This window comes from Cavia porcellus, unplaced genomic scaffold (assembly GCF_034190915.1).
Source record: "Cavia porcellus strain 051 isolate PalLab524CR breed Dunkin Hartley unplaced genomic scaffold, mCavPor4.1 scaffold_17, whole genome shotgun sequence".
Lineage (NCBI taxonomy): Eukaryota > Metazoa > Chordata > Mammalia > Rodentia > Caviidae > Cavia > Cavia porcellus.
Window position 1 is genome coordinate 66,123,446 of NW_026947500.1, and position 20,294 is coordinate 66,143,739.

A 20,294-nucleotide genomic window follows, 5' to 3' on the forward strand; every position below is an offset into this window, starting at 1 on the left:
TGCGCATGCGCTGTGGGTGTGACGGGAATCTTCTGATACCGCGGGAGCTTGGGTCTCCGGTGGTCCCTGGGCTGCGTCTTTTGTCGCGCCGTCCTCCCGGGTGCTGAGGGCTTCTCAGGCAGGCTTGGGAGACGCCGGCGGCGGGGACATGGCAGCAGTGAGTGTGGGGCTGGCAGCGCTCTGCCACGCGACGGACGCGGTGTCCGCGCTGCGCGGTGGGGGTCGCAGTCGGCCCGGACTCCTCCGGCCGCGGCCGAGCCCTATAGGTCCCTGCGCGGCGGCCGGGACCCAGGACTGCGCGGGCGGCGGGACCTTGGGTCGGGACGCAGGGGTCAGGAGCGCGGGCTCCCGGGAAGGCGCGGGCGGAGCGGGCTCTGCGGCCTGGGGATGAGCGCGGTCCCGGCGCTGCACGGGCCTGTGCTCCCCAGGGCGGATCCCTCTGCGGCCTCGCGTGGCTCCACTGCTGCGTGGAGCTGGCAGGCCGCGTCTGATCCCGGAGGACGTCGGGAGTTTCCCGTCAGATCCTGATATTAAACAGCCCCGGTGCTTAACTCCCTTTGGTACTTGGCACTTTTATTCCTGTTTGATCCTGTGCAGTTTCCAGTTGTTTGGGGGAAGAGGTGATGCGAAATGCGAATGACAGATGCAGTGCTAGAGACCGTAAAAATTCCGAATCCAACCGAAATTTCATTCCTTTATAGGAGAGAGAAAGTGTGAGTCAGGGCGTCTGCATAGTGTATTCTTACGTCCACGTTTCAGTTCTTTAATTTGTTTTAAAAAATGTTTTATGGGAAAAAATAAAGTTTCAAAACAAAATAATAGGACGCTGACAGTAGTTAATGCATTGCATATTGTTATCTTCAAAGTAATTGGAGTGCGAGATATGTTCATTAAAGCCTCCAGATGACATTAGCGCATGCTTTTCGTTTCAATGAACTAAGAGACACTAGTAGTATAACTGTCTGGTGTTTGTCGTTTCTGTTTCCCTTCCTGCCTTTACTCCAACCTAGTGTCTTTCCTTTTCGACAATTTCTTCCCCTTTACAATCTCTGTTGCGTATTTTGGGCAGTTCTTTTAAATGATGTTTGCCTTGGTTCTCTGGCGCTCTCTTGTGCTAGGCGAGTGCTGTAAACTAAACTACACCCCCAGCCATGAGCTTCCATTTTAAATAAAATGAAAGCTATGAAAAGGAAATGCACACTCCCTCAAATTTTTGGTACTTTAAGGGGTTGATTTCAAACCTGAATGAGTGGCATCTGTTCTAGTAATAGCTGACGTTGTGAGTAAAGAAGGAAAATTAGTGAAACCATTGGTGGCTTTAGTTAGTAGAAATGTGAAAATTTTATTTTATGGTTTGTAAAACTACCTTTAAAACTTACCATTTTAGGGGCTGGGGATTTATTTTCTTTTTTTTTTTTTTTTTTGTCTTTTTCATTTTTTTATTGGTACCAGGGATCGAAGCAGGCAGGACAGGCACTTATGCCGCTGAGCTAAATCCCCGGGCCTGGGGATTTAACTCAGCGGCATAAGCACCTGCCTTGCAAGTGTGCGGTCGCGAGTTCGATCCCTGGTACCGATAAAAAAGAAAAAGCCAAAAAAAAAAAAAACCTTACCATTTTAAAGATTCTGTCTTAGAACAGTTTGCACAAAGGGAGAATTTTGGGCCTGAGATATAGCTCAATAGCAAAGTGCCTTCCTGGCAAGGGCAAGGTCGTGAGTTCAATCCCCAGACCAGAAAAATAAAAAAGGAAGACTTTTTTAAGAGATGATGAAAGATAGCTCAGCAGCATAAGTGCCTGCCTGGCAAGTGCAAGGCCCTGAATTTGATTCCTGGTACAAAGCAAAAAAATTCTAGTAATGAAAAAAAAAAAAAAACAGTAGCAGAAAACGTATTCAAAGAATACAAAGATGAAAATCTAAGGTCAGCAGGTTCATTGCCCACATTAACTGTTCCACTCCAGGGCTTCTGCTGAGTCCAGTCCTAAATACCTGTTTTAGATAATATCTCCTCTTACCTGGGTTTTTGCATCACATAAGCCGGAGCTTGGAGCCTAGTGTGGTGCACACCTATAATCCTAGCACTGGAGGAGGCTGAGGGAGGAGGATTGCAAATTTGAGTTTGGCCATCTGAACTTAGGAACTTAATAAGATGCTGACTCCAAATCAAAAGGTCAAGGATTTTGGGTGTGAATGCCCTGGGTTCTATTCCCAGGATAAGGGGAGAAAAAAAAAACATACTGAGCAGGAGCTGGTAGTATAGATTGTAAACTCAGTTGCCCTTGCTCCACAGCCCCCTATTTTGGTTTGTTTTCTTGTTACTGTGACACAGTATTCCATACCCACATCCTTAAGGGAAACAGGTTTAAGTTTGCTCCTGATTTTCAGAGATTCAGCCGCTGGTTGGCTCCAAAGAAGAATCGTCACAGTAGAAAGCTGTGGCATAACAAGGCTGCTTAGTTCATGTGAGCTGCAAGGCAGAGCTGGGGAAGACCGTGTGACAGGAAGGAGTGGAGAATAGACATTCCCCAGTGTCCCCTTTCAGTGACACGCCTGCAAGTATACTCCACCAACCCTTGAGTGGGTCCCAAAGTCAAATCAAGTTGACTCTTCCTGCATCAGACATGGTGGTTCATGCATATAGTGTCACTTGAAGCAGGAGAATTTCCGTGAAGTCCTGTCTTACTCTAACCCTGACTTAGACTATATCCAAAAGAAGAGTGACACACCTCCTTAACCTTCATAATTCCCTGCCCCCTCTTTGGTGCTGAGAATGGACTCCAGGGCCTCAGTTTATTAGGAGTACAACTTAGAGACACAAGCAGACCTTTAATTTGTGTCCTCCCACTTTTTTCTTTAAGACTTCATCTCTTAGTGACCCCTACTCAGTCTTTAGCCTTACAGACGTGTCCCACATATGTGGAACAACATGATTTTAGCATGGCCATCTGACTCTTTTTTGCCCTTAATGTATCTCCAGTAAACATCTTCTACTTGACTGATCTTTCTATATTATTAGCTTTTAATTATATTGCTTATCAAAAGTGAGCCCTCCAATTTCATCTCAAGGCATATTGTAGTTCATTCTGCATTTAATGTGTTTCTACTTTTTACTTTCTAAGATAGAAGTTGTGATTACTGGCCTACATACCTTTTATTTTGTTTGCAGTATATGTGTTTAGTAGGATAAATTTGCTAGGAGACAGCACTATTCCTGCATTCCAGGAATTGTGAGGTCTGTTTTCATTTTCCTCCATATCTTGGATATTCTGTTTTCTGTTCTTTCTTGCGTGAAAGTTTTTGAAGTTTCCATTTACATTTTATTGAGATCAGTGATTTATTTTTCATTGATTTGCATTGATTGTATGCCCCCCTTAAATGCAGTTCTTCATTTCTATTGCAATGTGTCTTATTTCCTATATTCACTTTTGATTCTTTGATTTTTTTTAAATCTGTGATTGAAATTATCTATTTGTTTATGTACATTTTTAACTTCTTATATATAGTTCAGCATTTTAATTTTAACTTTGGCATGGTGATTTTAACAGCTCTTGTATATCTAAATGTGTTTTTGGGACTTATATTCTCTTTGTAAACTGGATACGTTATTTTGTGAATACTGAGAGTAAAAGCTAGGTTTCACCTACCTCTGGGCTATATCACCAGCTATTTTGTTTTGTTTTAAATATTTTACGTCAGGGTCTTGGTAAGTTGCTTAGGCTAAATTTGAATCTGTGATTTTTGCTACCTCAGCTACAGTAAGTCCTGAGATTATAGGCATGTACCAGTATTCCCAGCTTCAGCCTGTGCTTTTGTTGTTGTTGTTGTTCATTTTTGTTTGTTTTTCTTTGAGACAAAGTCTTGCTGTGGAGTTCACACTGGCCTTGAATTATTGTGTACCTCAAGTTGACAGGAACTTCTGGGGATCCCTGCCTTAGGTTCTTGCATGATGAGATTATAGGAGTGCGGCATCACACCTGCCTTCAGATTACACTTTTTAATGTCTATTTTTCCACCGGGTGTTTTGGTGCACACCTGTCTTCCAAGCACAGGGGATGCAAAGCAGGAGTTGCTGGTAGCTGGAGGCCAGCCTGGGCTACATAGTGAGTAAAAGACCAACCTAAACTGCATACCAAGACTGTCTCAAAGAGGAAAAAAAGGCGTGGTTTTCCTTAAATATTGGGTATGATGTCATTGCAAAAAGCAACTCAGATCTTCGATGTGAGAATTTAGGATTATCCTGCTGGGTGTGGTATGGGTTAGTGTTTATAGACCTGTGTGTGTTAAATTGATTTGATCCCTCATGTCATTTCTGTGCTTCCATAAAAACACCCTAGGTGTGTACAAAGAAATACATTCTGACAAGAATATATTCACTCTTTGCTTAAGGAAATCCAAATGACAGTGTGGTGATTTGCAGAAACCTAGGTATAAAAGCAATTGCCTATGATTCCAGCTACTCAGACTAGTTCAGGGCCAATCAGTTCGATATAACAAGACTTATGTCAAAGTAAAACTTAAAAATAAAACTCTGGTGTGTTTCTGTTACAGCTTGTATCTCTGTGTGCCCCCAAAGTCTTTTGTGATTGTAGGTAGGACTTGCAGGAGGTTGCTGGATGTAGATTGTATGATGCTAGGATAAAAGTTGTGTGGGTGCTAAATCAGTCCCCTTGGTTTGGCATATTTCTGGGTAGGAGTAAGAATACCTCACCCTGGGTGTGTTTTATTAGATAAAATATAAACAACAGAAAAAGGGCTGATGTGATCCCTGGTACCTCGCTACTTTGTCTTCTTCCTGTCGTGAACTCTTTCTCTATCATGGTGTCTTTCTGCCTGCCTGTCATGTGCCACCCTGCCTTGAAGCCAGTCAGCTGTGAACTGAAACCTCTACAAACTGAGCCAAACAAACTTTTCCTCCTTCAACTTTGCGTGTTAGTTATTTTGTCTCAGCAACAAGAAAAGTAACTAACAGTTTCTACATGGTAGAGTACTGGATAGCTTGTAAGACAGTGTAGATTCCATATCTAGTACCATAAATCAGCAGTGCATCAATATAGATCCAAAAGATCGACCTTGCAAAGGTCTTCCCTTTGCAAGAAGGTGTATCACCAAGCTGCATTACAAGTCGCAAGTAACTATTTTTATTCCATTCTGGGTCTATTTCAGTATGGTTTTGTTTGATTCTGGGGAGTTAACCCAGAGCTACCCACATGGTGGTAAGCACTCTGTTACTGAACCACGTTTCAGACCTGTGTTTTTATTGCCCTTGCTGGTCTCGAGCTTGCAGTTCTGCTGTCCCAGCTTCCCAGTTACCTGGAACTTTTGATGTGTACCACATCTGAGTACTTCTAATAGCATGCAGTATCTCCGAACAACCCAGTTCAGATATTCTATTTCTCTACTCTTCTACTTGCTGGGAATGGTTTCCAGGCTGTATTGATCCATTAAAACCACATCTGCATTTCACTCTGTATCATGAAATAGGAACTGATACAGTGTACAACAAAGTTCAAATGAGCATGTCTCATACGAACTAGGTTATACTGGTTTTGTTGCTTTTGAACATCATTTTTCTCATGTTGAGAGGTGAATGGAGCCTGGTGGGGTGGCGCATACGTGTAATCCCAGCCATTAGAGGCTGAACAGGAAGATTGCTGGGAACTCAGGCCAGTATGGGCTGTGTAGTAAGATCAAGGCGAGCCTGAAGTATGTAGTGGGACCCGGTCTCAAAAAACCACACACACACAGACACCCACACACACAGAGATGATTTGGCACTGCCATTAAATGGCAGTATGATATGCAGAGGTTAGAATGTAGAAGTCATTTCAATGTGATTCTTTACTGCTAACTTTCAAGACAAAGTGAGAGCTGATGTTCTGGTCATCAGATCATTCGGTCAATGTTTGGAGACCCTGTACTTGAACATCGCAGGGGTTGTGGGTATTTCTCCAGTGCTACTGGACTGACCATCTTCTTTTGCCAATTTGTGGATATTTCAGCACACCGTGGACTTTGAGGATGTGGCTGTGAAGTTCACCTTTGAAGAGTGGGCTCTGCTGGACCCATCCCAGAAGAGACTCTACCGCGATGTGATGAGGGAGAGCATGAGGAACCTGGCCGCCGTGGGTGAGGAGGACCACATTCCTTCATTTAGTGAATTAGGAAATTTCTTTTATGCAGTTGGGAAAAACTGTAACGTTAGAGAAGTGTAAAGTGAGTTAAGTTGTTTATGCATCTAGAATTACAGCTTTGTGTAATTTCTACCTTATGATTTTTGTGGATGTGACTTTTAGGGAACACATGGAAAGAGCAGAGCACAGAAAATAAGGATGAAAACCAGGAAATTAATCCAAGGTGAGCAGCACTCATAATGGTAGGTCATGACTATCAAGAAAACTCACAGATGATGGCTTTAAAAACAAGCAAGTAACCTGTAAGCCCAGGTCTAATGTACTTGTTGGGAAATTTTAATGGAAAATGTTTATGTATCCAGGTCATCAATGTTTCAGATGCTGGTAAGAAATCCTTGTCTTACTTACTTTTTTGTTGCTGGGACAAAGTATCCAGCACCCACAAATTAAATGCGCAGAAGTTTCTTTTGGCTCACAGTTTGTGAAGATTTCAGTCTGTGGTCCGCTGGCTCCAAGGCAGGGTGGCACAGCAAAGGGGCGTCACAGGAGAAGCAGCCCATGGCAGTGCAGGCAGGAGGCAGCCAGCAGCAGCAGCACAAGCAAGACTGCCTTGTCCTTTCATCCCATCCAGGATTGGCTTTCCTGTTACCCATACACAGAGCTATGCTACACCGCACATCCCTAATCCCAGTATGACACACCATAGTAGATCCAGCCAGCTCCAGAAAGCCCCAGCTAGGTGCATATGAGGCTTTGAGGGGACATCTAGACACAAGCTGTAACAATCCCACATTAAGTATGCCTCTTTTCATTACTAGGTATTAACCATGGGGGCTTCCACCGTGGTATTACTCCCACTCCCACTCACTTTTGTCTTTTGAGAAGGGTTTATATAATTCTGACTGTTTTGAACTTTCTCTGTAGTGTAGGTAACCCTGCAAGTTGTGAATTCCTGGCTGTGTGTGTACTACCATTCCTTTTTATCTTAATTTCTGTTTTAACTGTGAGTTGGGATCTTCCCATCTGAATTTCTCAGGCTGGCTTTAAAATTGAGACCCTCTTCCCTCAAGCTTTCAGTAGCTGAGGTTACAGTCATGGGCCACTCTGCCTGCTAATCCTATTGTTGTGATATTGATGATAGTTAAGTACTTTTCTAGAATCTTCCATTCACTTTTAAATAATTCTGGCAGCGAAGAAAAACTGTAGATCTGAAAATACTTTAAAAAGAGTTCTTCTACTGAATATTTGAAATCACTGACAATGTGCTATTCATTCTTTACAGAAGTCATATGTTGGAAAAACTTTATGAGCATAATGATCATCAGTGTGCAAAAAATATCTCAAATTCCACTCTCACCAAGGAAAGCCCTACTTGTATAACACCCTGTAAAGGCAGCTTGTGTGGAAAACTCATACATCCAGGATTCCTTAATGGGCAACCCAGCTCACTTCCTAGGCACAGACTACCTGAGAGTCAGGAATATGAAGAGAAGTCATATAAGTTGCATGATGACACATTCAGCTGTCACCAGTGGCTCCAGAAACACGAACAGCATCCTACTGAAGAAAAGCAGGGTGACAAATGCTTCAGATTTCTCAGTTTCTTACAGATGGATGAAAGAAGTCCTAGGGAGAAACCCCATGAATGTAAAGAATACAGAAAAGCATCCTTTACTTCCACAAGCTTGCAGGGTCATGTAAATCCTCAATCTACAGCAAAACAGTATGAATGCACAACATGTGGGAAAGCCTTTCTTCATCACATAACACTGAAGATACACATGAAACGGCATGCTGGAGGGATACAGTACCACTGTAAAACCTGTGGGATATTTTATTTATACTACTCAGCACTTAAGCAGCATGAAAGGAGTCACAGTGGAGAAGAACCACATGAATACAGTCTACATGGTAAGTCCTTCAGTGTTTCCACATATTCACGACATAACCCAAAGACTCCCAACACAGAAAATCCTTACACATGTACGGTATGTGGCAAAGACTTTAAACATTCCAGTAGCTTTCAGTTACATAAAAAAACTCATGCTGGAGAGAAACTTCACAAATGTCAGCAATGTGAGACTTCTTTCATTTGTTTTCGAGATCTTCAATCCCACCTAAAACTGCACACTGGGTATCGGCCTTACAAATGCAAGGATTGTGGGAAAACGTTCAAGAGTTCAAATGGCTGCACTGGACATGAAAGGACCCACACTGGGGAGAAACTCTATGAATGTAAGCAGTGTGGTAGGTCCTTTGCCTACTGTACTACGTTCCGAGTCCACCAGAGAACTCACACAGGAGAGAAACCCTATGAATGTAAGCAGTGCGGTAGCACCTTTGCTTACTACACTTCCTTTCGAGTGCACCAAAGATCTCACACTGGAGAAAAGCCGTACAAATGCAGGCAGTGTAGTAAGGCCTACTCTGCCTACAGTGGTCTCAGAAGGCATGAAGGGACGCACACCGGAGACAAACCTTATGAATGTAAACAGTGTGGGAAGGCTTATGTTTACTCCAGCAGTCTCCAGCGGCATGAGAAAACTCACACTGAAGAGAAACCTCATGAATGTAGGCAATGTGGTAAGTCCTTCTCTTGGTCCACTGCCCTCCAGTATCATGAAAGAACTCACACTGGAGAGAAACCGTATGAATGTAAACAGTGTGGTAAGACCTTTGCTTACTGCAGTGCCCTGAGAGGTCATGAAAGAACTCACAGTGGACAGAAACCCTACGAATGTAAACAGTGCAGCAAGACCTTTGCTTACAGTAGTGCACTGCGTGCCCATGAAAGAACTCACACTGGACAGAAACCTTATGAATGTAAAGAATGTGGGAAGGCATTTGGTACTTTTTACACCCTGCGAATACATGAAAGAATTCATACTGGACAGAAACCTTATGAGTGTAAACAGTGTGGTAAGTCCTTCTCTCAATCCAGCACCCTCCGAGGTCATGAAAGAATTCACACTGGACAGAAACCCTACAAATGTAAGCAGTGTGGGAGGGCCTTTTCTTTTTCTAGGTCCTGTAGAGACCATGAAAAAACGCACACAGGAGAGAAACCCTATGAATGTAAACAGTGTGGTAAGACCTTTATTTGTTGTAGTGCCCTACGAACACATGAAAGGAGAACTCACACTGGACAGAAATCTTACACATGTAAACAGTGTGGTAAGGCGTATGGTGATTTTAGCACCCTGCGAGCACATGAAAGGATTCACACTGGTCAGAAACCCTATGAATGTAAATGTGGTAAGACCTTTGCTTACTCCAGTGTTCTCCGAGTCCATCAAAGAACTCACACCGGAGAGAAACCCTATGAATGCAAACAGTGTGGTGAGGCCTATGCTTATGCCACATCCTTCCAACGACATCAGAGAATGCACGTTGGAGAAACCGTATGAGTGTAAGCCATGTTACAAACCCTCACTAACTCCTGTGGTTTTCAGCAGCATATTAACACTGAGGTGGAGGTTTATGAAGATACATAATACAGTAAAATCATTGGTTCCATTTAGACTTGAGTGCATGGGCCAAAATCAGTAGAGAGAATCTTTCTACCTGTGAACACTTGGGCAAGACCTTTAGATATTGAAGTAGCATTTAAGGACAAAGTACAAAAAAGTTAAAAGACCTGTGTGGTAAACAGTGTAATGAATTTAGGTGTGTCTGTTTTCTACTGTGTTAAAGATCCCATTATGGAAAGAAACCCTGTGAATTGGTATGTTGAAACATCTATCACATCACAACCTTTGAGGATTTAAAATGGACAGGAGCATATTAATACAAACTTCACATCTTCAGATATTTTCTTATTTTGAAATCATAACTCATCAAGAGAGACTTCTTTACTTTTTAATTTTTTAACTAGTTTTTGTCTCAGGATCTTCGTACTGAGCTAAATTTGAAGCCCTTTATCTCTTACTGAGATCATTTCTGAGTTGCTAATTTGCCCAGGCTGGGTTTGAAGTCGGTAAACTGGCCTAACACACATAGGGCTGTGTATATAGGTGTGTACACCATAGCCTTTTGCAAATTTTTTAAAAACAATATGGAGATACCATTAATTAGCTTGCCTCCTTAAAATATCATGTAGGATTGCACATTGGATAAAACTGTAGGGATGTGAAAACTTCTTGAATGTACTGTATTTTAATATTTTGGACATGTGAAGATTGCAACTGGGTAGAAGGCCAGTAAACATATAAAGCTGAATTCAGGTCTTTGCACATATAATGCTTTATAGAATTATCTGTATGCACTATTATTTTAAAGGTTTTAAATATATTGTTTTTACCTGGGAGACATTCTTATCTTTTGTTTGGCAGTTAAAATGTGACAAAAAAGTGAAAAATGTTTGACACATGCCTGTAATTCTAAGCATGAGAGGCTTAGGTAGGAGATTAGAAGCTCAAATCATGTCTTGATAACTTGTCTTAAAAAAAAGTAAAGTCCTGAGATTGTATCTCAGTGCAGGGGCTGTGTTCAGTGCTGTTTACCAAAAACGTGAAAGGAATGTTGTCACAGTTTAAACAATCAGGACATGCTGTGATAAAATCACTTTCTAGTTCCTGCTGACATCCCCCCCACAAAGAGTTGCTGGAGACAGCCCGATGCTTGAGGTGGCTCACAGACACCTTTAGGCACAGGTGAGTTAGCACTGGTGTCCCATTTTGTGTTTACAGCCTTTTGTTATGTGTCACATGGCTTCAGTTTGGGTTAAACAAATAAGAGCCTCCTTGCTTCACACTCAGAGCTGGTGTAGCATGGCATCAGTAAAGGTAGTTGGAGGTGATGTGTCATCTGGTTCTGTCAGTGTTTTCTTACTCAAGTACATTGTGGTACACAGGTTGACAACTCTGAATTATGTGAGGTTGACTCAGCACAATATGAAAAACCTGTTAGTCACTATGCTTCTAAACATACAGTGCAGTTATCCAAGAGCAGTGGCCCTGGAGGCCCATGACATAGACAAAGTGTCTGCCACCTCTTATGCTGTGTACAGTATTGGTCTGTGGCCTCTCAAGAACTAGTCCAAACAACAGGAAGTGATTATTGCAAGAAAAGAGGAAGATTTATCTGCACTGAGCAGCCGCTCCCCATAGTTTCTACTTCCAATCAGACTAGCAGCATCACTGGAGTGGCACAGAAGAGGAAACCTTCAGTTGTGCACGTGTGAGATACACATTGTCCATTCCTTATGAGAATCTAACACCTGGTCCAAGTCCTGGCTCAAGTGATTGTGTGTAAACACAGACTAATATCAAATTGATTTGCACAGAGATCATAAGTTGCTTATAGACTGATCAAATCTGTTAGTGGCAAGTGACAATCTGGTGACAGGCTTTATATCAGAAACCTCTTGTTTTCATCCACTTCTGGGACACCCATTTTATTTGCCACTTTGGCCAATACGTTTTTTTCCACAGGGTGCATTTGTTTCTGTCACACATTTGGTAAACCAGAAGCTAATCCGAGGCAAAAGAGTAAAATTCAGATATAACTGATGTAATTTTAAAAGGAAAATAGGTCCAATAGTGAGATACCAGAAGACTCTTTAGGACTGCCAACAAAAAGTTCTTAAGTTACAGTTTAATTACTAAGAATTGGACCCTCCTGAAGCAAAGACAATCAAGAAATAAGCAACTGAAATGAACTGACACTTCTCAAAGGACAAATGGCCTACAATGAAAAGTGTCCAACATCTCAGGGCACCATGGAAATGCAAACTCAACACTGAGTGTCTCACACCAGAAAGAATCACCATTGTCACCAAAGTTTATCAACAAATACCAACTGTTGGTTAGACTTCTAGGTGAAAGGGAAATCTGAATTTTGGTGTGAATGTAAATTGGTACAACTAGTGTGGAAACCACTAAGGAGATTCCTCAAAAAACTAAAGAAACTGCATGTGACCCACCTATTTTCCTTCTAGAGAACCTCCCAAAAGATTTCAAGATACTGTTCAGTGCATAATCTTGTATATAGCAGCATCCTAGCAAAACCACTGAAGTGATATAATGTCAACCAACAGATGAATGGATACAGAAAATGTGATTTTTATACAGAATGGAGTACTACCATGTCAAAGAACAGAAATAAATTTCAGACCTTTTTTGAAAAATAGATACATCTTGAGATCGTGATGTTAAGTGAACTAGGACACACCAGCTTAAGTATCTCATAACTTGTCTTTGAGAAACACACAAGTCTTATTAAATACATTTAGTAATAAAACAAGAAATGGAGAGATCTTTTTTAAATGGGAAAGGGATAAGTACATGGGATGGGCAAGTCGGGACAGGAGTGATAAAAAGAATTTTATGTTCATGTACCTGCCCGTAAGACAAATGTAAGCTTTATGTATTGCAGACATACTAATAAAATTACTTTTCCTGCTAGTCTTGACTTTTGGGATGATCTACAAATTACAGTGTTTCAGGACTGGTGAGTAATGAAGAAACATGATTTTTTACAAATAATTTTAACATGGTTTGCACACAGTATTTCACAATATTTTTCATCACATGTAAAACTACAGAAAAAGGCTTCCACATGACCCACAGGAAAGGGCCCAGTGACTGGCTCCTCCCTCTGTGTGCAAGACCCAGTGATTGGTGGGGAGGTCAATCACTCCTCTGTCAGTAAGACTGGCAACCTGAGGAAAGAAAGGGCCTCCGTGACAATGACTGTCAGAAAGACTAGTGGCTCCTTCCTCCCTTTATCAACAGGACCCAGTGACCAGCCAGAAAGGTCCTGGTGAAGTGACCTTAGTTGAGGGTAGGGACTTCTCCATCTAGTAGGCCCCACGGACCAGCAAGGATGCCAGCTACAGAGTAGGGCACACGTGATGGACAGGTGGAACTCAGAAATTTTAAAACCATAGTAACAGTGCAAGCCAGTAGGTGGTAAGAGGTGAAACTGTAATGCTTGGGTACAAATATATGTAGAATAGGAGCTGTGGGTAGGGCTGAGCCCTCTTTTTGGTTTGGTTTTGGTTTGGTTCCTGAATTGCTGGTAAGATCTCCAGCCACACAAAATAAATCCCATCCCCCAAATCCAGAGACCAAGATCAAACCTATACTCGGCACACATCTACCTGGAAACTTGGCTAGAATACACATTCTAGGAACTGACATGGGCCTATCACAGGGCTGTCAACACAAGTAATTTAACTACTTTCTCTGATTGATTTTGCACTTTATATTCAGCTGGGTTGATGGTTTTTTTGTGGGGAGTTTTGTTTTGTTTGGCAATGTTCTCTCTTGTTTTTGGTTCTGTGTTGTCTTTTGGTGTGTGTGCATGTGGTTTTTATTTCCAGGGTTTTTTTTTTTCTTCCATGATTTAGAGCCATAATGTTTCTTTTCATGTTACTCGCCTGGTCCTCTGCCTCTTTTGTCAACTGTCTTGCTTGATTTTAAGATATTTTCATGTGAGTAAACATTGTCTCTTCTCTTTCTGGTTCACTTGAACACTCATAGGCTTCCTTTTCCAGTCCTTCCCTATTGTGTCTTAAATTACTCAGAACTTGATCAACCTTTGACCTCTTAACCTTGTTTCTATTATATTTAACCTCATTTATCTCCATTATACTCCCTATTCCTCTTAAACCATACCCCTATGCACACACACACAAAATGGTAAAATCACTCTACTAAATGAAAAACTGCACAGAAGTTCCTGGTATAAATTGGATTCTACTGTATAAGTTTAGAACTCCTGTGGTGAAATGTATTAGGCTATTAGTTACCATAGTTCGTCCATGCTGTGCTTGAGCCTATTACTGCTAACTGTAACTACTTTAACGATATCACACCTGTTACCGCTGAGTTTTTGTCCCTTGTCTGACAATACCACAATTGTAAGGGATCATAACCATCTCCTTAGTCCTGTACTAAAAGAATGAGCCCTGATTCAAATAAATAACAATTTCACATTATTAATATATTGGGATGATAGGGCCTATGTACTAGAATACCAAGAACCACCTACATGTAAGACTTCTTAAATGAATAATTCTTAGGGTGGCCTTGATACCAGGAATAAAACTAACATAAGAAATCTGCAAGCATCAACAAAAAAATCAAAATGCCAAACCCACCCAGAACAAGTTCAGAGCATAATTACAGGATATCAGAAGCCAACCATGAAAACTGAAGTGATAGCAGCATAAATGAAAAACAAATGGGAGAGGCCATAGGAAAACATTTCTAGTGTACAAAAAGAAATGATAACTAAAATACTAAGAAAGACATGAAAAACTAGAGCTTAGGAAAATGATGGAAAACATGAATACCCAACATACAAAAAAAAATGGAATTTCTATGAAACATACAAATAAATCCAGGAGAGCAAAAATTCCATTGAAACTACATGCAACACATTAAACAAAAGCAAGGATCAAATATCAAATCTAGAAGACATAATTGTGACTAGAAAGCAGAAAAGGAAATTTTTAAAATAGGCCACAAAAAAAAAAATCCAATAGCTACAAGAAGAGGCAAAGAAGAACAACAAAGTTTGTAGCCAGTGAGAAAGCTGAAGAAAGCACAGAAGACATAACCTCTTCCAAAACATGGATAAACAATTGGACATACAAACAAATGGAAGCATTATAGGACTCCTAATAGCCATAACCAAAATAAATCTACATTAGGCATATAATAATCAAGATTTCAGAAATTTAGAATAAAAACATGTTAAAAGCAGCTAGAGAAAAAGTAATAAACTATAAAGGAAGGGTTATCAGAATCATAGCAGACTTCTCAACACAAACCCTCCAATCATGGAGAGCCCAGAATGAGGTATTTCAAGCCCTAAAGGAATATAATTTTCAACCCAGATTGATTTTACCCTGCAAAACTCTTTCAACATCAAAGGAGAAGTAAACATTTGATGAGAAGGAACAATTGGAAGAAATTTATGACCACAAAATCAGCCCTACAGAATGCTATGAAGGATATATTAGAAAAATAAGACCACAAACAAAAGAACAACAGAAAAAAGCCGCCAGGCAGGGCAAACAGGAGAAAGATAGAACCAACAACAGAAAAATAACATGAAAAAGATATGCTAATATGTAAGAGTTAGAAGCATCAATGTAAATGGTATCAACTCACCAGTCAAAAGATGCAAACTGGCAGAATGGATCAAGAAACAATATTCAACAATCTAGTGCATTCATTTAACACATGTAACCCAAAAAATTCATAGACTAAAACTCAACAGAAAACAATTCTCCATGCCACAGGAACCCAGATAAAAGCAGGGATAGAAACTCTATTTGCAGATGATGTAAACTTTGAGTGAAAACTGATCAACAGAGAAAAAGAAGGTCACTACATACTTGTTAAGGTAAAATTCCAAGAAATGATAAAAATTATAAATATATATGCACCAAACGTATGTAAAACAGATATTAACAGACATAAAACCAAGTAAGCATTAACACAATCGTATTGGGAAAACTTAATACCCAACTCACAAATATATCAACATGATAAAATTCAACCAAAAAAATCAGAATTAAATCAAGCCTGTAAACAAAAGAGCTTTGTAGATGTCAACAGATTTTTCCACCCCCAAAACATCAGAATATACATTTTGCTCAGCTGCACACATGACATTCTCCAAAATAAGTCACATATTACCCCCCCAAAAAAGTAAATACAGAGTAATTGAAGTCATCCTATGCATGCTGATCATCCCAAATCAGCATACTGTAGGGCTGGTATCATGGTCATGGGGTGCAGAGTAATCAAAATCATCCTATGATCTTATCTGATCATAGCACAATGAAACTAGAAATGACAAAAGACATCACAAAAACTGCATAAACACATGGAAATTACACAAACTCCCTCTAAACAACCAGTGAGTCACAGAGAAATTTAAAGATGAAGCTAACAGTATATGTAACTAAATGATAATGCCAGTACAACATACTAAAACTTATGGAATGCAATGACGGCAGTCCTAGGAGGAAAATTTATAGCCATGAACTCTCACACCAGGAAAACAGAACAAACTCAATTAAACAACCTAGTTTTGAACCTCAAAGTTCTAGAAAAAAAGAAGAACAAATCAAACCGAAAGTTCATAGCCCACCTCATCAAAAAGAGAAAACAAACCCCCACATATTCAAGCAATTAAGAAGGAACAGTGGGAAAACACATGGATCATTCAGAAAACTAGAAAATTATTAATACTATGAAAACCTATTATTTAAGTAAGATGGAAAATGCATGAGAAACGCATCAATACCTAGACACAATTGAATTAAACTAAAGAATATATATATTCCAAATAATTATCACCCAATGGAATTGAAAATAGTTTAAAACTTTAAAAAGCCAAGGTTTACAGTTTTAGAGAACTAATGCCACTAATGCTGAAACACTTTAAGGAACTTGAAAGGGAAGTAATACTTCCAGAATCATTCCTGGAATCAAGTGTTACCCTGTTTACAAAACAAGAGAAAGACCTAAACAATATATATATATATATATATATATATATATATATATATAATGAGCACAGATGCAAAAATCAATAGGGTCCTGGCAAACAGAATATAGCAAATCATGAAGATGATTATATACCATGACCACACAGGATTCACCCCAGGGATGTAAGGGCAGATCAATATATGCAAATCAATAACACCGTATTAACAGACCCAATGGATGTTCCAGGTGTTGCCACAAGGTTATCTGCATAGCCTAACTTTGTGTTATGGCCTGAAGGCCCAGGCCAGCTGGAACAAACCTCACTGTATGTCACTGTTTCATTATATTGATGATATTACATTGCCTTACAGATTGCCTTACAGATCTGGAAGCTGCTGTACATAACCTGAAGGAAGCTTTGCTGGCAGGCAGGGTGGGACATGAATGCAGACTAATTCAAGGGATCTGGCTTCTTGTCAAATTCTTGGATGTTATCTGGCTAGGTAAGATGAAAGTCATTCTCAATGCTGTTTTGTTTTTGTTTTTGTGTTTTGTTTTTGTTGTTGTTGTTGTTGTTTTGTCTTTTTGAGACAGGGTCTCTCTATGCAGTTCAGGCTGGCCTTGAGCTCACTTTGTAGCCCAGGCTGGTCTCAAACTTGCAACAATCCTCCTGTCTCAGCCTCCCGAGTGCTGGGATTACAGGAGTGAGCCACCAAGCCCAGCTTCAATGCTGTTATTGATGTGATCCAAGCATACCCTAGATCAATGACAGTAGGCCAATTAAAGGTGTACATGGGTTTGCTAGGGTTCCGGCAGACATTCATAGCACACCTAGCTAGTGCACCACACATTTTATACCACATGATCCCAAAGGGTGCCATTTAGGAAAAAACATCAAAAGGAAATGAAGATCAAAATAAAAGACATTAAAGCAGACACAGATTTTTTTTTTAAATGGAGACATATGGAACAACAATGGAAACTAAGAATACCCAGCATTCCCTTTCCAAAAGAAGTGGAATCTATGAAACATATCCAAACAGAAATCCAGGAGATGAAAAGCTCCACTGAAACTGTACACAACAGATTCAATGAAGGTGAGGATAGAATATCAGATGTAGAAGACAAGATGGTGACTACTGACCATGAAAAGAATGAAACATTAAAAATAGCAAGACAGGCAAGCCATGCGGGGCCCAGGAAGAGAGAAGTCAGTGCCTCCCGAGAATTGGCCATGCTGGGACTGGGAGGAACCCACCAAGAAGCCAACTAGCCAGTGTTTTTGGTAGGCCACCCAGGCCATGTGGGGCCCAGGAAGAAGTCAGATAGCACCTCCCACGCATCTACTATCACATGGCCTGAGAATCTAGAACTCCCCTCTCTCCTAAAGGAACCAGACAGCATCTAAGGTATCAAAACAATTTAATGCTTCTATTGTTTTATTGACTGCAAGCCTAAGGCTAGTAGTAGGCTGAGCATCTGTTAAGAGGGTAACAATACGCAAATATGGGGGATTTCCTTGTTTTTGAAATCCAATATTGTTCTGTTTTGTTTTGTTCCATTTTATTGTTTCATTATATTCAATGTTCTGATTGGTTTCACTGTTTTGATTTTGTGTCTGATGGCATGACAGCAATGTTGAAGATAACAAGAGGCATTACGGTAGCCATTGTTGATTTCCTACTATCCTGTTTTGAAATCTTGTTATCACTCACTGTTTTGATTGGCACTCAGTTTATTTTGTTTGGTTTTACTCTCTTTGGAATATACTTTCATTCTTTTGATTGGTTTTATTCTGTCTAGCTTGTTTGATTTTTCACTATGTCTGATAGTATAGACCTATTTTGAAAACAAGAGACATTATGGTAGCCATTGTTGATTTCCTATTATTCTGAGGTTCTGTATTGCTTTCATTGTTCTGTTGTGATTATTCTGTTTTGATTATTCTGTTTTGATTTTATTCTCTTTAAAAACAAAATTTCTGGCAAAAAAGAATTCCATTCTTGCTGGGAGGACTAGGAAACCAACTCTAAAGCCACAGAGATTGGACAGGTGCCTAGGCAGGCACATGAACCACTGAAGTTGGGACACATAAGGCGAAAAATTTGAATATAGGCTTTTGAAAAGATGTAATATCCAATCTTTCTGACACCATTAATGGCTTTGCAGTTGTGTCTTGTTTTGTTCTCCTCTTTTATTCACACATCTTAGATATAAATAACATTCACCAGGGTGGTGGCACACACCTGTGATCCCAGCACTGGGTAGGCTGAGGAACGAGGATCCCTGCAGTTGGAGGCCAGCCTGAGCTACACACTGAGTCCAGGCCAGCCTGAACTACATAGCAAGATCTTGTTTTAGACAGACAGACATGGATGGACAGAAGCTTGGGCAGGCAGACACACAGGCTATAGTAGTGTTCATCACAAGGAATTTGTATCTGTACATATCTTGATTTTTTTCCCATTCCCCCCACCCCAGCCCCTTTTCCCCTCCTTATTTAGAAAAGGTGTTTTCATCTATTCTCTTTTTTCCTGTCAGCGTTGGGGTGGGATGGGTTGCGCTGGGGTTGTGCAGAGGCTGGGCTGTAAATGACCCTTAGAACTACAGATGGCAGGAGTTCCTGCTTTTTGTCTACCTGAAAAGGCTGCTGTCAGGAAACGGGCTTCGTAACTATCATACAAACTGCTGGAAAACCTGTAGCCACGGAAGGCACAGCAGGTGGCATCAGCTTTGACGGAATCCACAGTGCAGCTGTCTACCAAGGAGGAAGGTCTCATCACTTCCTTACGTGTTGTCAGCACTGGACACATCCACCTGACACCAGTGCCTGCAGCTTGGCTTCACACCAGATGCAGCCAAAGCAGCAACATTTAATGAGGAATCCAAGGCACTCTGGACAGCCTGGCTTGAGGTCACCCAGGTGTGGGTCAGAGGACTCCGGCATACCCCAAGAACTGTACTTACAAATCTCTATTGTTGGACAGTTTAACAAAAAACACTGCTCCTTCCAAGTTCTCAGATCCCTTTCTTGGTGTCCTCAGTTTGAGGTCCAGCTTAGAGGTTAGAGGTCCTCCATTCCTTCAGCTATTAAACAGATCTGAACTGTACTACAGAAAACATTTTGCTGGCATGAACTGACCACTCCATGTGTGCCACCTCAGAGGTTCCAGTGGCACTAGGCTTGATGGCAGCATTGCAGCCGACACAATGTTGGTGATGGACACATTTCCAAATGGCTGCTCATTCATCAAATGAGTACGCAGCTCGGCAGTGGTAGAGCTTGGGAACAGTTTGTGTGAGCATAAAAAATGCTCAGCACATCCGGTAGGCACCATGACACTGAATTCCTCAGGTGCCCTTCCTGACTCCACCCTACATTAATCCAGGGTTAGGGTTAGGTTTAGAGTTAGGGCTACAGCACTGTCCCTAAATTAGGTTTGTCTTCATGCACTAACTGACCATCTGAATACCACAGCTGTCTCCAGCGCTGGCTATGCTGAGGACATATCTAGAAAACCAAAGAGAACCTAACCGTCACGTACACAGTTCTTTATGCAGGCTTCATGACATTGCTTTCAGTTTCTTGGGAAGATAATAACCAGGGGGAAAGAATGAGCCACAGATGAACACAGTGCCTATCATCTGCCTAACATCACTTTCATGGCATGCACTTCCCACTGCATCCTACATGCAATGATTCGCTCTGAGC

The 20,294-nt window shown here is 40.9% G+C and overlaps 1 protein-coding gene across 1 annotated transcript; it reads left to right on the forward strand.

The window, feature by feature from the left end:
* Window positions 1–12,535, forward strand: LOC100728188 (zinc finger protein 14-like). The gene is made up of 4 exons (XM_013157034.2): window positions 1–157; window positions 6,000–6,126; window positions 6,294–6,354; window positions 7,414–12,535. Exons 1-4 carry the CDS (start codon window positions 149–151, stop codon window positions 9,536–9,538), a joined length of 2,322 nt encoding a protein of 773 aa, XP_013012488.2. The 5' UTR covers window positions 1–148; the 3' UTR covers window positions 9,539–12,535.
* Window positions 12,536–20,294: the final 7,759 nt, after the last annotated feature.

Excerpts from the sequence above, each read along its gene's own strand:
- LOC100728188 (XM_013157034.2), top strand. Across the intron at positions 6,127-6,293 it reads GAGGAACCTGGCCGCCGTGG|GGAACACATGGAAAGAGCAG; the intron begins GTGAGGAGGACC and ends TGTGACTTTTAG. Across the intron at positions 6,355-7,413 it reads AACCAGGAAATTAATCCAAG|AAGTCATATGTTGGAAAAAC; the intron begins GTGAGCAGCACT and ends CATTCTTTACAG.